General features: G+C 40.6%; 1 protein-coding gene across 1 annotated transcript in view; it reads right to left on the reverse strand.

Annotated features, from left to right (window-relative positions):
• The window catches only part of LOC126406966 (ankyrin repeat and BTB/POZ domain-containing protein 2-like), a 49,481-nt gene extending 31,451 nt beyond the window's left edge, over positions 1–18,030 (reverse strand). The window contains exon 1 of the mRNA XM_050071629.1: positions 16,957–18,030. Within this exon, the coding sequence (XP_049927586.1) occupies positions 16,957–17,842 (886 nt within the window). The 5' untranslated portion in view covers positions 17,843–18,030. The remainder of the gene's footprint in view (positions 1–16,956) is intronic.

The raw sequence follows: 18,030 nt of genomic DNA on the forward strand, positions 1-18,030 counted from the left end.
TATACTTTGTTATGATCAAGGTGTTAATAAGCAGACGGTGTTAGGTAGCTAGCACACTAGCAAGTTGAAAGTACTTTCACATAATATTATGGGGAAATCTCCAAAACTATTAATCAAGGACAATAAGGCAAATCCATCCCTTACAAACGGGACTTTTTACAATTCTTATGAGAATTTAACTTTCACCATTTAAATAATTCAGCTCATATAAGCCTAACACACACTCCCCTCCTGAGAATTGAACAGCAGTGATTAGCCTAAATATCGAGATTCTAATTAACAAGACATAAAACTGTTTTTCTACAACATGTACATCATAAACCCATGGATATAAAAATGACTCATTGCAATTGCTTGAGAAATATAAAAATTATATCACTTTTTATGTGTTATGTGGCGCTCACATCAACACCACTAATGTCCCTTTCTGCCACCAGTTTGGCTCCACCCACAACAAATGTCATCTGTACAAACACAGAAAGGGTCTATATGAGACTTATTTTTAAAATGCAGGGCACAGGGTTCAGACACTGTGGATTATGGACCAAAGTTGCCCCCATGCACAAAGCCAGCTCCATAAAGAAACGGTTTTCCCACTTCAGTGTGGAGGAACCTGAGTGCCCTACACAGAGCCCTGACCTCAACCCCATCAACACCTTTGGGATGAGGTGAAGGCAAACATTGTTTGACACAGCAGTGATTACTGATTGAACAGATTCATCACTCTGACCTGGAAAACACACCTCAGCTTTGTGAAAGCAGGGTCTTGTCTGGAAGCAAGAAGTGAGTGTGGCAGATAATTGGAGCTGATTACCCTGCTGTGTTTACAGACAGAGAGAGGGCACAAGCATCTATTCATGGGTACACAACAGGAGACCAGTCTGCAGGGCACAAAGCACAAATCACTGTTTTCTAATCCCTACCTGTGTAGTCCTGACTCCCCCGACACACAGACACACCTCAGCTCCTGTGTCCAACACTGCCCTGCTTACGTCCAGGATCATAAGTGATTAAGTCATTTCCTTCGACTCTCTCCTTCAGTGTACGTGTGGTTGAATAAAAACAGAAGTCTACAAGTCTGCAACAGCATCCTCAGAGAAAGAGTGTGTGTACTGTATGTGTGTATGTAGGGGAGCTTGTGTTCTGCAAATGAAAACAGAGACACAGTCACTGTGCCTGAAAACAACAGCTCTTTTCTGCTGCGTGGTATAATGCTGCAAGTGTTTGGTTGGGACAACAAAACCACAGAGGGGCGAAAGTGTGTGTGTGTATGTGTATGTGTGCGTGTGCATGTGCGTGTGCGTGTGTTGACGGTCAGGACCACCTCAGTAGAGTCTAAGCTGAGTCCAAGAAAGCAAACAGAGTCCTAACCAAGATCAAAACTGACATCTACTACATAAGGTCTTACATTATAAAGCACATTTAATAATAAATAAGTAAGTTGACCAAAGTGTTTTTTTGGAGTGAAGAATCTTAAATCTTAAAATCTTAAATCTGGTGTTTAAGAACAATGACATAAAATACTGGATCAAAACCGTATGCAATGAATAATAAAAACTAATTTGATAATCAATTAATCAGTTAGAGTAACTTTTTAGAAAAAAAGGTCAAAATTCTCTAATTCCAGCTTCTTATATATTTCCTGGTTTCTTTACTCCTCTGTGTCCATAAACTAAGTATATTTAGCTTGTGGACAAAACAAGACATTTGAGGACATTGTCTTGGGCTTTGGGAAGCACTGAATAATATTTTTCACCTTTTTCTGACATTTTATAGACCAAACAACTGATCAATTAATTGGGGAAATAATCAACAAATTAATCACCAATGAAAATAATCATCAGTTGATAGTAGTGCAGCTAAACAAGACTCAAGTCAGCAGACACACTAGCATCTCAGTAAGGCTTTAATTTAGCACAGCACATTGCTTTGAGCTAAATGCTAACATCTCATGATGCAAATGTAATACGCTGAAGCTCAGCTGGTAAAATGTTTACCATGTTCACCATGTTTATGGTAATGTCATTAGTTTTGCAGATATTTGGTCATAGATTAAAGTAGGCCTATTAGAATAATTAAGATTTTGATCTGCTGGTGGCGCTAGATGGAAACGGATCACCAGTGTTAATTTTGTTAAAACAATGACAAAAATTATTAATCAACCACCTTTTTTCCATGATGAAAACCAGACGATAACGTGCATCAAAATCTTCTCGATCTTGATAATAAAAACTAAGATGAAATCAGTTTCATTTTCGTAGACGAGACGTGACAAAAATGTTTGTGGCTGACTATCAGACATTGAAAGCTGAGAAAGGCTGTCCTTGCAAGTACCTTAAAATGCCACATCAGTGACAGGCTGGTAAACTCCAATATATAGTCTGCACCAGGATGTTTCACTAACTAGCAAAAACACTCACACCAGAGCAGCGTCAGCTGTTGGTGCAAGTTGTGAGCTGTGATTCAGCAGTAAATAATCAGACTCGTGTATCTGACTGTGGATGGTGGAGCTGCCGAATGGATTTGTGGAGTTTGTCAGTTGCAGCGGTGGCTGTTAGCATGTAGCTGTGCTTGTGAACCGCTGAACAGCAGTGGGGCAAGCAGCCACCGGCTGCCGGGCTGCACATCAGATCCCAGCAGGACTCCACTCAGTCCGGACTGGACGAGGTTTATGGGTTGATGCTGTTTGACAGACATGTAGGAGGCTCAGTTATCTGTGAGTGTAGCTGTGCTTAAGTAAATAGTCTGAACTCAGATCAGTTTTCTCTAACAGAAATGAAAGTTTGGTTTTAATCACCAACTCTGTGAAAGGACACAAGTTTAATTCTCCAGACTAACATGTGGCAGATTATGAAATAATTCAGGCTTTAATGAAGTTATTTTTCTACTTCTTAACAGTGAGATGGATGAGTCAGAGTTTACAATGAACCTGGGTACAAATCCTGGTTGTCTCAGATTAGTTATTTGTGGTGTCAAAGTTTTGAGAACATAAACAGAGAGATGATGAGCTTTTCAAACAATGGTCAGTAATGTGTGCATGTAAATCACCACTTAAACCTGTCAAACACTATTGGAGAAATGACAGTTTGTAAGTGTGAAGAAATTATTTGTAGTTGTGGACAAAAAAATTATACTACCTGTCACCTTGATTCTAATTTCTGACACATGAATTAGCCTAACTGGATTAGTTTACAGGGGGCAGCACGGTGGTGTGGTGGTTAGCACTGTCGCCTCACAGCAAGGGTTGCCGGTTCGATCCCGGGTGTGGGAACCCTTCTGTGCGGAGTTTGCATGTTCTCCCCGTGTCAGCGTGGGTTCTCTCCGGGCACTCCGGCTTCCTCCCACAGTCCAAAGACATGCAGATTGGGGACTAGGTTAATTGATAACTCTAAATTGTCCGTAGGTGTGAATGTGAGCGTGAATGGTTGTTTGTCTCTATGTGTCAGCCCTGCGATAGTCTGGCGACCTGTCCAGGGTGTACCCTGCCTCTCGCCCGATGTCAGCTGGGATAGGCTCCAGCCCCCCCGCGACCCTCAAGAGGATGAAGCGGTTAGAAGATGAATGGATGAATGAATGATTAGTTTACAGATTAAAAAAAACCAAAAACATATTAAAAACATTTAAAAGTAATGACTGAGTTGACCTAAATGCCATTAATTCTCACTGACGAAAACTAGACTAACACTATGAAGAATAAAAATGACTAAAATGTGACTACAACTTACGAGCATTTTTATTAGGCAATGCCATTACTGGAACTAAGGTGTAAGCATGACTAAAAATGCATGGTCTTTGAAAGGGGGCACTTAATGGGCTGTTACACAGTGTAACCCTCTCACACACAGTGGTCACTACAAAGCCATTTTCTTGTATATGCATGGGTTTTGATGCTGTAGTTGTCTGTAAACCACTACAGTGGACCCTAGTGCATCGTGACATACACTGCCACCCATTGGCCAGGTGTTGTAAGTGCAACACAGATCTCACCGAACCAAGACAGATGATGGAATGCAAGAGATGTTTTGTAGCTCAGAATTTTCTCTCTATGATAGGAGACCCTGCAGGTTAATAACATTTGGTAACATCAAGTAACATCTAAGCAGGAATACAGTTGTTAAATTTTCAAGCACCGAACTGGAAATCATGCATCACTGGCTTTATTTTAGCCACAATTTGTTCTTGAAAATGCTTCATCTGCAGTGACTCCTTCTGTACCTCCAAAGGAACAGACAGAGACAGGGGAGAGGCTGAGGAGTCAGGGGCAAAGTTCAACGCTTTTGCATTGCATTGAACAGTATTTAGGTATGATTAAATATGTGAACACTAATTTAACAGTATCAAAATATATTTTTTATAGTTTCACATAATATATCCATTTTTTAATGGTTTATATTTAATCAGTTAAAAACCGCACGAGTAGACGTGAAAAACTCAAAACTGCATGTTTAAAAAATTAACTTCAAAATTTTTCATGCCTGAAGAGGAATAAAAACACTTGCAAAAAATCTTGACTGAGGTAGTTATAGTTCACGCATGAAAAGGGATACTGAATAATAAAATGAACAAACAAAAACAGTCCTCCCTTAAAGAAAAGGAAGAAAATAGTTACCATGAACATGATTGCAGGCTGACTGCATGGAGTGGCAAGTTGCCTGACACAGCCAGACGTGCACCTCCCCAGAACTACAGGTTTAACTACATGTGGTGTCTATTTTCATAAGCTGAACACCATTTCCCTCAATGTAAACAAAGCTTTTATTTACAGTACTTTATTTCACAGATAAGAAACAATAAACTGTGAAGACTATAAAGCTCCCACGATAGCATTTTAAGTCTTGTGTGTGATTTATGCTGGCTTAATACGGGTAGAGTAAATCTCCGCTAGCCACTAGATTGATTTATACAAAATTCCATAGGCTTGTGCTAGTAATGTTAGCATGTTGTATTTGTTTGGAAAACGTGTTTAGTATAAAACATAAGTTGTTTTGTCAGTAAACCTTGTGAGTTGTAAAGGAGCCGAATTTTGTAACATTACCTTAGTTAAATGTTGCTGTTGTTCCCAGCTTCATATGAATACAGGAAATCTCAGCTAGCTGCTAGGCTAATTTATTCAATGTAAAATGCCGTATGCTTGTGCTAATAACGTTAACATATTGGATTTTTTGGGAAAATGTGTCCAGCAAAAGATAAGTGTTTTGTTTGTGAATCCTGTCAGTTATAATAAAGCCAATGTGTGTACTCGTGTTATATTTGTCACTCTTAACCCATGTTTAATTTGTGTTTTGGGTGTGTTTTTAAACAACTAAACTTTACAGCACTTTACTCCACTGCTGACTAGTTTTGGAGGTGTAACTGCAGAATGACACAGACAGACCACAGCACAAGTATAAATGATCACAACGATGTAGGCCACATGGGTAAGGCTACGGCGTAGGCTCTGCATAGAGCTCACGCACAAGTATAAATCCACTTTCACTCTATCAGGCTATCATATTCCCAACACCACATGCAGTCTATGAAAAACATGACCGAATCACTCAAGAAGAAGCAGGATTCAAAACTCTCTTATCTCACACAGAAATTTAAAATATGATGAGATTTGAACTTCTACTAGTTGTTCTTCACTTTCAGTCGTGCTGGAGTAAATAACCTCTTGACATAATTCGTAGAGTCATGTCAAACATGCAAGCAGAATTGGCGGGAAGACTTTGTTTTGCTAGTGTAATCTAGTTAAAACCTGCGGGTGGTATGTCTGGAGCCAGTGTGGATGGATGCTGTTGGTTCAGGCTCTCACACAGTTGACACAAGGCTTTACTGACGTGAACACAGAGTTGGGAGTCAGCAGTGGTGACGTGGTGTTGACAACAGAGCAGAGCCTGATTACGTCTTGTTAAAACATCCAAACGGACCTTGTGGGAGAGACTCACGTCCCTCCTGTCACAAAGACGTCTGGTGTTTAATTAAACCTGTTTATCACAGAGGTGCGTAAAGCCATTAACCTTTGATTAATACTTTATTGGTGACTGCTTCATCATCAGATGCTCCTGTTGATTCTGTACTTCAAAAAAAAAAAAAAAGAAACAAGGGAATAAATTAAGACTGGTTGCATTACACTGAAGCCAGGCCCTGAAAACCACTTCTTCCTTCTGTTTAATAGTTTTGCATAAAGGCCAGATGGAGATAACATTATATGACGTTTGGTAGCACAGAGAGTGTTGGATTACTCTCTACTCCATCTATATAATCTGACTCAATATCAGACATTTTCTCCAGCTGTCTTTCTCCACTTCCTCTTTAACCTGAGCTGCACCAGTCTGGATCCACAGGAAGCTGATAACCACCACAGACACTGTAGCAACATTGGTCATTTATACCTCTGTTGTTCCACGTTTAAATTACTGTGAAAGATGTTTTGATGAATCCCACTGAAGGATTCCACAAACCAGTGACATAATACAGATAATAAATATTTGTATCAATGTGTCAGAAGCATCCATCCATCTTCATCTGGTTATCTGGAGCCGGGTCACGGGGGCAGCAGGCAGAGCAAAACACCCCAGACGTCCCTCTCCCCAACAAAGTTTTCCAGCTCCTCCTGGGGGACCCCAAGGCGTTCCCAGGCCAGATGAGGTATGTAATCCCTTCAGAGTGCTTTGGGTCGCCCCGGGGCCTCCTACCAATGGGATGTGCGTGGAACACCTCCAACGAGAGGCGCAATCCACCGTTTTCCGGAAGAGAATCAATGACTGTATGAAAAGATGGACGATGCATCTTCCTCCGATCGTAAGACAAGACATCCCTAATATGGTCGCTGCCATCGAGCCCTGGTGACATCATTTTGAGCCAGAGTCTGTGCAGTGGTGATCTCCATGCTATCAAGTTCCTGCTGTCTAACCAATCGCAAGCAGCGCCGTTGATCGTGAGCACACTGACTGGCAGACACAGCTGTCAATCATGATGTCAAACCCTCTTTTTATAGTGTCAAATAATGTGTAAAAACCAAACTTGTCTGAAAAATGATGTGATAGTTTCATGTGCTGTCTTGTTTTTGCATTTTGCGTGGACCCCAGGAAGTGTAATGGGGATCCTGAATAAAGAATAAAAATGAAAACTTGAACATACATCAGGGTGATAACAACTACCTGAAATGACAGAAACCGTCTCTGAGGAAAAAATATTTATTTGACATGTACTTTGATTTTTTTTAGTTTGGATCATGTCCCATCCACTAACATGGAGGAGGGGGCATTCATGACCTATACTGCAGAAAAGCAGCAATTTTATCATAAGATACTATAAAATCCAGACTAATTTTACTCCTCAAACATTTCCAAACAGGGCAGAACAAATTCATAAAATGGTTGCTCTGTTAATCAACATCAATCATAATGATTAATGAATTATTAATTAATTAATAATATATATAATTATCAAAGTTTATGTTGAAGTGTTGCAGTTTTTCCTCTATTTTCTATCACTGCAACTGAAATATCTTTGTGTTTTGAACTTTTCGTCGGACCAATCAAACAATTTTGAGCTCTGGGAAATTGTCTGGGGCGTTATCACTATTTAAATGCATCACTATTGAATACTTTTAAAAGTCTCTTAAAAACTGTATGTCAGTTGTACGGCCTGCATAACCCTCTTCTTTTACTGTTTTCTCTTGTGTTGCTCTCATTTATTGTTTGTGTTTTACTATTTAGTGAAACTGATTATGTTGATTGTGCTGCTGTCCTGACAAGGACTCCCTGGAAGAAGAGATCTTGTATCTCAACAGGATCCTCCTGGCTAAATAAAGGATAATATATAAATAAAATAAGTGTAACAATTTATAGACAAAACAAACTTATTAAAGGATTTTTAATATTACCCCGGAGTGCCTCGGACTCTTCAGTTTGGACTGCGTTTTTGAACATCTTTTGAAACTTTCAGTTTACAATCAGGACAGTCCTACTGTTTTTATTACAATTAATTGATGAGTCAAAAAAGTTTATATATTCATTTTTAATATTTCTTAATATTTAAATTTAAATAATAGCATGATCATTTGTTTAACACAGTATACGTGTTGAATGTGACAGAATAAATAGTATCTGAGGTACTGTCTACACATATACAGATATTTTTAAAAATTAATTTTTCCCCTCTGTTTTAATAAAAAATTCTCTCTGCACGACCATCGTTTTACAAAATATCAAAGCTCAGTACACACCACAATGTAAAAACCGCTCAAAATTATCACCAACATTTGCTGTTGCACTATACAGTAAAGTGCAAACCTTTTTCAAAACGACTGGAGATCTCATCACCATTGAGTCCCCTTCCATATAAGGACAGTAGAACTCACTCAAAGATACAAGTGATGCTCTGGACATGCAAAAGTTTTTTGTCCACTCCTCATCAACAACAATTCCACTCACAAAATTGACCCACTGTCTGCTGATTGGACCAGGCTCGATCCAAAACCGTCTTTTCTGGCAGATTAAATAACATTGGCTGCAGCTGACGGCTTCATTTGTCCATGAGGTGGTGCAGCAATGCTAAGCTGATGTGTAAAGTAGTCATTGGACCAAGCAGTACTGACAAAATGTATGAAGAAACAGTAGTTCACTACTGTTGCTGTTTCTGTTTCTGGCACATGTCCATTACACAAAGCAACAGCTGACATTCACAAATTGAGGAGATGACATCATGTCCACACAGATTAACAGTTACCGGTGATCTGAAAAATCTGCTCCTTATAAGGCATATTAAAAAAATGTCCAGTTTAATGACCCTAAAACTCTGTCTGTGGACGTTGGCTAAGCCAAAACGTAAAGGAAAATATACATATTCAAAAATATCTGTATACATGTAGACAGGGTCTAAAGACCTCATTGAAGTAGGGAAAATAAAAGGTCAGTAAAGTATTCAATGATGTAACCTGATCTTTACTTGGTACAATGTAAATCTGCTTGCTGCAGTGATCTGAGGAAGATGATGACATTACAAGCTGTGTTTTTGGATACTCTCAGCAGATCTCTACATTTTCTCACATTTCACTGCTGGGATTTACTTTTTATCATCAAGCCAGGCAGAACAATTTGGCCGTTTGGTCCTGAACGATGTCCTTATTAAAGCCTGAACGAGGTAACAGAGTGTGTTGTTTGTGAGTGTGTTTTGTTGGAGAGGGGTGGCAGACTGCCTCTCCTGCCTGGACAGCAGCTACAGCGGCTATTTGTTCAGCGGAGCAGACAGCACTTGGAGAGGTGAACCTTGTGCCCTGCAGCCTGAGAGGGAATGAGAGCTCCTTTGTGCCGTCTGTGTGGGTCAGAGGCTAACAACACTCACTCATTTACTTTACCCACTTCTTCCTGTTCGTTCTCATGGGAGAGGGGTTTGAAGCCTGTATCCCAGCTTGCAGTGTACAAGAGGCAGAAAAACATGGTGCCTTCAAGGGGGGGACGTCATGTTTACCATGTTCACAGTTAATAGTAGTGTTAATTTGGACAGCTATTTTAGATTTAGTCTTAGTCTTGAGATGAAAATGCGTATTAGTTTCAGTCACATTTTAGCCATTTTTATCCTTCATAGTTTTTCTCTGGTTTTAGTGGTCAAAATTCAAAACATTTTAGTCAACTCTCAGTCATGATGTTTTCTTTATATTTTCATCTTTAAAAACTAACTAACTAATCCAGTTAGGTTAATTCATGTTTCAGAAATTAGAATCAAGGTGCCAGCTTGTAAACATTTTATTTGGATATTTTTTTTCTACAACTACAAATAATTTCTACACACCTACAAACTGTCATTTCTCCAGCAGTGTTTGATAGGTTTAAAGGGTGATTTACATGCACATGCTAATCATAATTTGAAAAGCTTAACATCTCTCTGTTAATACTCTCAAAAACTTTGACACCACAAATAATCTGAGACAACTAGGATTTGTACCCAGGTTCAGTGTACATAACCAAAAGTGGTCATGTACAACCTCTGATTTATCAATCTCACTGTTAAGAAGCAGAAAAAAATCTTACGCAACATCTGGAGATTTCAACTCAACTTAACTTAACTCTCTGTCAGAGAAAACTGATCTAAGTTCAGACTGTTGACTTACAGCACAGCTACGCTCAGATAACTGAGCATCCTACCTGCCTGTCAAACAGCATTGAACCATAAACTCAAGTCCGGACTGAGTGGAGTCCTGCGGGGACCAGCTGTAAAAGTCCGGCGGCCGGTGTCTGCTTGTTCTGCTGCCGTTCAGCGGCTAACGAGAGGAGCTAACTGCTAACAGCCACGGCTGCAGCTAACAAACTCCACATATAAATTCAGCAGCTCCACCATCCACAGTCAGAAATACACAACTGACAGCTCACAACTCACACCAACGGCTGGCGCTTCTCCGGTGTGAGTGTTTTCGCAAGTTAGTGAAACATCCTGGCACAGACTATTTACTGGAGCTTACCGGCCTGACGCCCATTTGGCATTTAATAATTGCAAGCACAGCTGTCCAGTGTCCAATAGTCCACCATGAATATTTTTGTCACGTCTTGTCTCGCCAACAAAAATGAAACATAGATATTGGCATAGTTTTTATTATCAAGATCTATTTTTAGCTTGTCATCATCTCCTTTTCGTCATGGGAAAAGGTTGTTTTACAAAAAAATGACGTCATAGTTTTTGTCAACAAAATTAACACTGGGTAACAGTTCATTTGCACAGTTGCTGACTATATTTATTCTTTCTTCTCTATTTATTTATGTCCAAATAGTTCAGAGTTATTGATCTATAGATGTAATTTGTTTTTGAAAAATTCTCAACATAATACAATACACAATACAAAAAGATCAAGGACCATTCATCCCCCCTAAAGCTTTCAATCTTGTCACACTATCATCCCTGGCAGAGTTTGACCAGGTATAATTTTCCAGAGCACTTTTTCTCCATGCTGGCTCTAATGTTAAAATTGAAAATTATATTTTAAAAATCAGACTAAATAAAAAAAGCCCTCAAAGTGCTACAAACAAGCATATTTCCCAAAAATGTTGGAATGTTCCTTTAAAATCTCTCAACACACAAAACCCTAGGCTACCTCTTGTACATTTAAATCTGCTTATAATTTTACTGACCCTGCCTCTGTCACATTAAACCACTAATTCTATTGTAAGTCAAACTAATTTGCAGACTGCAGTGCCCCTAACATTATGACACCTTGTTCAGACTGTGTTACTAATGGGATTTGTTAAAGAGCAGGAGGGGATGTTTGCAAGGAGAGTTAGAAGCCAGCAGCGCTCTGAGGACACCTACAAACTGAGCAAACTCCAATCTAACCCATGTTATTCTCAACGCTCTGCTAATGAACAGGATGAGTCAGAAGTATGATCTCAATAAGGTGTTATTTTGTACAGCAGCTGTCTGCTAACTGCCATATGGTTAATGTTGGATAACAGGCAGCAATTAATAGGTTCAAATCCCGGAGCCAGTATTAGAAACTGTTAAAGGGACAGTTCAACCCAAAATCAAAACTATATATTTTCCCTCTTATCTGTAGCGCTATTTTTCAATCTATATTTTATGTCTTCATCATGGGGCCCACGGCTGCTAGGAGGTCCTCAGAGTAACTGCAGGAGGGGCCGCCAAATTATTGTTTGATTATTTAATTTCAGTTTTAACTGAAGGGTTTCCTTAAAATAGGTTGGAAAATACACATGAACATGAATACAACATAGCAAAGACAAATCGGCCTATTCATAAATTAATAAATAATTTACAATACACAACATTAATGATAGCAAACTCTTACCCATGAATCTTTGTTCAATCATGTGAGCTAGCTAACTCTAAATAACTGTGAAACATCCACACATAATGGTGAGGTGAACTAGTTTGCTAACAGTTACGTACAACTGAAACATATTGGCCAGTTAGCTGTATTATCATTCCAAGTGTAAGGACATAGACTTGTGAGCCATAGAGAATTGTTTTGTAACTTTTTGAGCTAGAGACTCTCAGACACCATCCAGCTCAGAAACCATCACGAAAATGCTGAGTTGGAGGCTAACACACCTAGCCATGCTACAACTGCTGCTGACTAAGCAGCTACTGGCAAGCTCGAGAGAAGAACCGAAAATATTCAGAGAATTATCTCAAGTACAATTCAGTTTTATACAGTAGGGGGTTCCTGCTCTGTCTCTTTTTGAACTAAAGGGTCCTTGGCCTGAAAAACTTTGAAGACCCAAACTACACAACCAACCGTATCAAGGTGCACACAGGGAAGTGTTCAGCTATTCATGGACAAGAGGCTGCTCATGACAGTGGGAGATGGAAACATCAATGACAGGTGAGCTAGCAGTAGATGCACACCTCTTCCTACGTGGCAATTCAGTTGGCGAATGTAATTTAGTGGAAAGAAAACAGTTCTTACATGAAACTGTTCACAACAAGCTCTGTGGATTATCCTGAGTAACCAGGTCAGAATTTCTGAAAAGAGACATTGCTGTTGAGTTTTTAAAATGTATTTGGCACTTTGAGCACCACAAGCTGAGTGCCGTCTAGTTCCTTTATACTGTAGAGAAGGCAGACATCTCTACGGCTGATATCTCCAACACTCTGCAGCTCACACTAAAACAATGTAGACTGATAAACAGTACTACAGGTAAGAGGAAAAATGTGTTATGTGTTTCCAAATGTTAAATTTTAAATCTCATACAATTATGTTTACTGTTAAACTTCAATTAATAGCCTGGGCTATTATTTGCTTAAATCACTGAACTCAACAGCGTAAATTTAGGACAGGCCTTTAATTTTTTTTTCACACAAAACTGTTGCTAAGCAAAGATATGAAATGCAATCAAATTGTGTATTTAAACCAGTAAGAGTATTCTATAAAAATTAGGCTAGGAATAACATATCAATTATGAATCATTCTTTTGATATAGCTCCAACATATAGCTCCATCAGAAAGAGAGAGAGAGAGTTACGACACTCATTTTCACCTACAGCACCCAGCATACCAACACAACACCACTTTATCCTGTTAAAACAATACTCACAACTTGAATTAAGTTTAACAAAAAAAAAACCTAGTCTTTTGATCAGTGGACCCTTATGGACAACAGGAATATGAATAATTTATGGGGCAATCAAGAAATGGACAGATTCACTATATGATATTATCACCATACTTAAGTCACGATTCAATGTTATTGCTATTTTAAATATGTTGCAATATGCTGAGAAGGAAAACTGTCAACATCTGTTTTATCTAATAAGATAAGGTTTTCAGTCTGTTCATCTCACTTCAGCCATTTTTTTGTAGGGGCAAAATGTAGACTGAAGAAACAATTGATTATTCTAGTGGGCTACCTAAACTTTAGTCTGTATTTGTCATATTAAACATTAAAAAAAAACAATACTTGGCACTTTGTAACGATACAATATTGCCACACAAAACCATATTGGTTAATCTGAATAAATTACTGATGTTGAATTATTGTTGCTCATGGTTTCAGTAAAATGAGCTGAAAAGATTAAACTGTGGAAAATCTAACGAAGCTAACAATTTGTAGCATCTCCATGTCGATAAAAGTCTAACATTTATATTTGTATGTGTGGTCAAAACAGCTAACCAACACTAGCTAAAGTGAGTAGCCAATAACCCTGTTTTATACATCCAAAGAACTATAAAAAATAAACTGCTTGGCAACTAGACTAAGCATCTAATTGAAACAGGTCATTTTTTGTCAAAAAGTGTAGTCACACCAAGCTAGTAAAAGGGATTGGGTGTTTAATTGGGATGAGGCTTTTGTGTTTTTTGGTTGTTTATTCAGGGTTCCTGCGGGTCCTTAAAAAGTCTTAAAATGTCTTAAATTAAAATTCAGGTAATTAAGGTCTTAAATTGTCTTAAATTTACCGTAAATTTGCTGTAGGCCTAGGTAGCCTATTAAATTTTCAGCCGGTGCATTTAATGTCGATGGGAAAGCACAGGGGCCCACTGTAAAACATATAATAGTGTGTATTTGTGTGATTAATTTAGTATGGTACCTATATGGTACGATGTCGTAAATGAGTCTCCGTGATTAATAGCTGTTTTACGGTAGCCTACGTCTGCTACAGACGCTGCCGTCGGGCATCCGCATTTCGCGGATATCGAGGTGAGCGGTTGAAGATGCAGAGATGGGGAAATGTAAATTTAACGAGAAGTGGATGGAGGAGGACGTATTTAGGAGGTGGTTGGCACCGGGAAACAACAACGAGGCAATGTGCACATTTTGTAAGAAGACTTTTTCTTTAGGGACCATGGGGCTCAAAGCTGTTGAGTCTCACATGAAAGGAGTAAACCACCAGCGGTACATGGCAGCAGTTAGCAATAGCGGGACCAGGCTAATCCCTGCATTGTTTGCAGCGCGACCGAAAGACGTTACAAGTTCAGACGCCACCTCTCAGTCGGCTGTGACGAGATTCATTTCACCGCCAGACATCCAAAAGGCAGAGGTACTGTGGGTTCTGCATACTGTGGGGAGGCACAATTTGTTAAGATCTAACGAGGACATACGAGACATCTTTGCCGCCATGTTCCCCGATTCCCAGCTTGCCAGGTCATTCACCTGTGGTGAAAATAAAACTGCATATGTCGCCAAATATGGCATTGCTTCAATCATCAAAAAGGATCTATCGCGCAGCGTGAGTTAGAAGCCATATGTTGTCATGGTTGACAAAAGCATGAATGACACGACAAAGAGCAAACAAATGGACCTTCATTTGCGGTTCTGGACTACTGATGAGACTGGCACACATCATGTCATCTCCGTTACTATGGGTCGGAGTTCATGGGTCACTCCAGAGCCGAGGACATCTTGGGTCATTTCAGTGTAAGTAACGTTATGATTGTGTTTGAAATCACATATATTATTCATACTAAAAGTCCATTCTCATTGAGGGCGAATATCTGTGCGGATTATTCTCGCGAAAAAATATAAAAGTTGATTTCATGAGTTCTTATGGAAGTTTGCACACCGGGGCGGAACTTTAATGCGGTGAAAAAAGTTTCCGCCCAGACTTTGACCCCCCGCGGAATTCGCCGGCGGAACTACACAGCTGGGCCAATGAGATAGTTTGTTTATAGTCGCGCAGACCGGGAGAGTCCGAAATCCAGTCAGGCAGGACAGTATGGGAGAAAGGTTGATAAACTTCGTTTCACTGCACCCCGTCCTTTTTGATAACAGACGGGATGATTTTATGAACAATGAATTAAAGGACGTCTGGCAGTCCATTGTCCAGCTTGGTGGCTGCGGTGAGAGTGGTAAGTGCTAAAGAAAGTTGATGTTGACGCTTGTTAAACGTTAGCTTGCTAGCTCGCTGCTGCTGCTGCTTCTACTCTCGTCCATGTTCACCCACACCCGTTCATGCAGCGCAGACTTGGAACACAACAACGCGAAATTTCGCACCGCGTCCGTACCGCGCCTGTGTGTATGGTTTGAGCACGGAAAAGCGCTGCGCAAATATTGCGCAAATCCGTCCCGCATTTCCGTATCGCGGCAGTGAGAATGACCCTTAAGTATGGTGTACAATTGAGCAACGTTAATGCGGTCCTAAGATCCTATACTAGCGGTGTAAACACCAACACTCCCCTGCTAGGCTACTCAGTGCTCCCAATCCGGGCAGAGTCGGCAGAGGACTGGTTATGTGCTATATTTTGGTCACAGGTCTATGGTCACTTTAACAGTCTAACAGGTAACAACACATTAGCTCAGAGTTTAAGGGGTATAACTGGTGGTAGATGTGGTTTATTATGTAAATATGCCGAATTATGGTTTTATGGGTTGTTGTTGACGGTTGGGCAAATCTAGCTGCTAATGTCACGTGTTGCCACAGCAACAGTAAACATTCACGTAAGGGTTAATGAGCTGTAAATAGAGATGCAGAATCAAGCTATGTTGTAAATACACATTAGATATGTTGTATTTTAGCACAAAATATATGATTTTACCAGTTAGTAAACCTATAGAAAACCATTAGTTTAATTTGCAAAATTTACACACAGAAAGACCACAGTGACCATAGACTGACTTGAATAGAGCACATAACCAGTACTGTTACTATCTGCATAAAGTCAGTAAATTGATATTTATATATTATTTTTGGGTCTTAAATTATGTTCTTTGAGGTCTTAAAAGGTCTTAAAAAGCATTAAATTTTACTTTTAAAATGGTGCAAGAACCCTGTTATTGGTTTAACTAATAATCTTTCTACCATCTTGTTAGTTTGTCAGTCACTTTAAAACTCTCGAAACTGCTGAGTTATGAAGGAGGTGATGCAGTGTAACCAGACTGTCTGTCGAGTCTACTGTCCTACTTTCTAGCTAGCTTTGGTCAGAGACAAAACAACCCCCCATCAAATTTTGAGTTATTTAGTATAGGTTGTGTGTTCATGTGAACCATGTATCACACACAAATAACCAGTAAATATCCCAGTGATCATCTGAGCGCAGACGTTTATCAGAAAGGATTTTCCACTTCCCAATTTGTAATTACCCAAAATGCCTGCTTCCTGTCTGAGGGCTTTAGCCATCAAGCTCTCCATGCTGTTGGTAGACTTCTTAAACTGCAGGAAAACATCTATTATTTTTATCTAGACTACCCTCTGAGCAATTTCATGCCACCATTAACACTTCTGCTCTGTAATACCACCCAGTTTTAACATAGGAGTCAGAAGCAGGGGTTTTCCTCCAGAGTGGTGTCAGCTCAGTCTATAAAGACATGTACAGCATTCGTACTGTAGTTGTTAGATTGTGACAAGTTACAATTTTTAAATGCAATCTGTTCAGGTTCAGTACAATACAGTAACAGAGAGTAATTTCTCTTAAGTGAGGGACTAGTTTCATGTTTCCGCCTACTCATCACAACCACTATTGTCATTATAAAAAGAACTGACTTCATGAGGTAAAAAGAAACTGTTTCATGAGGTACATAAACTCACCATTGGCATTTTTGCCACATATCAGATGCTCATAGACCTGCAGCAGTCCCCACAGCTCCGCGTCATTGTTGACAGCTCCCTCCAGCAGCTCCACGGTCACCGGGCAGCAGGTGACCCCGCCGCCCCGCTTCTCCTCCTCCCTCTCCGCGGTCAGCCTCGCAGCTTGCAGCGCTCGTACAACCACCTCCTCCGTCAAACTCTCCACACATGCCGTCAGGCAGACAGCGGCGTACTCATGCACGCGTACCGACACGCGTGTTTCCACCATCCACCTGAAAAAGCGGCCCACGGAGAGCGTCAGACCGCAGCGCGCGGACTTGCCCCGCTGACGTGCTGTGTCCCCGGAGCTCATGCAGTGGAGAGACACGGCTTTCACTGCGGAGGAGATGCACTTCTCGGCCAGACCCCAGCTTAGCACCAGCCTCACCGCGCTCTGGACCTCCAGGCGCGTGCACCGCCTGTGGAGCTCACTGAGTCGCTGTGCCTCCCGGGAGATCCGCACCAAAGCCCTCCGGAGCAGACTGGACAGCCTGTGGACAGCTTCTCCGGTGAACGAGGCATCCGAATCGGCAACTCGACGCGCGATTTCTCTCAGCTCCTGCTCGGTCCAGGGATACTCCTCCACATCGGGCAGGCAGGGACACTTGACCAGGATGTCCGCAGCGTCCTCCGGCAGCGTGCTCACCGTGTCCCAGCTGCCATTCCTGCTGTACAGAGAGCCGGCGTGCTGCCACCAGGTACCCCGGTGAGGAGTGCTTGTGTGAGGCTGAGACTGCCTTGACCTGCCGGAGGACGACAGGCTGAGGGACGGGCAGGGATCCCCGGTCACATAGCCCGGATCCAGGGTCATGTCCTCCAGAGTTTTCACCAAAAGACTGCTGGACATTTTGTTGAGATGTTTTAGATTAAATCACTTGACGCACAGTAAAGAACAGACCAAAACTTTTCCATTAAATCCAACTTTCAGTCCCAGTTTGGAAAAAGTCCAACTGCCTAGATGAGACAGCTGCACAAGACTGTCCTGCTGAAACACAACTAACCAAATCGTGAAGTGATGGAAAGTGTTTTAAGCAC

Source organism: Epinephelus moara, chromosome 1, assembly GCF_006386435.1.
Source record: "Epinephelus moara isolate mb chromosome 1, YSFRI_EMoa_1.0, whole genome shotgun sequence".
Classification (NCBI taxonomy): domain Eukaryota; kingdom Metazoa; phylum Chordata; class Actinopteri; order Perciformes; family Serranidae; genus Epinephelus; species Epinephelus moara.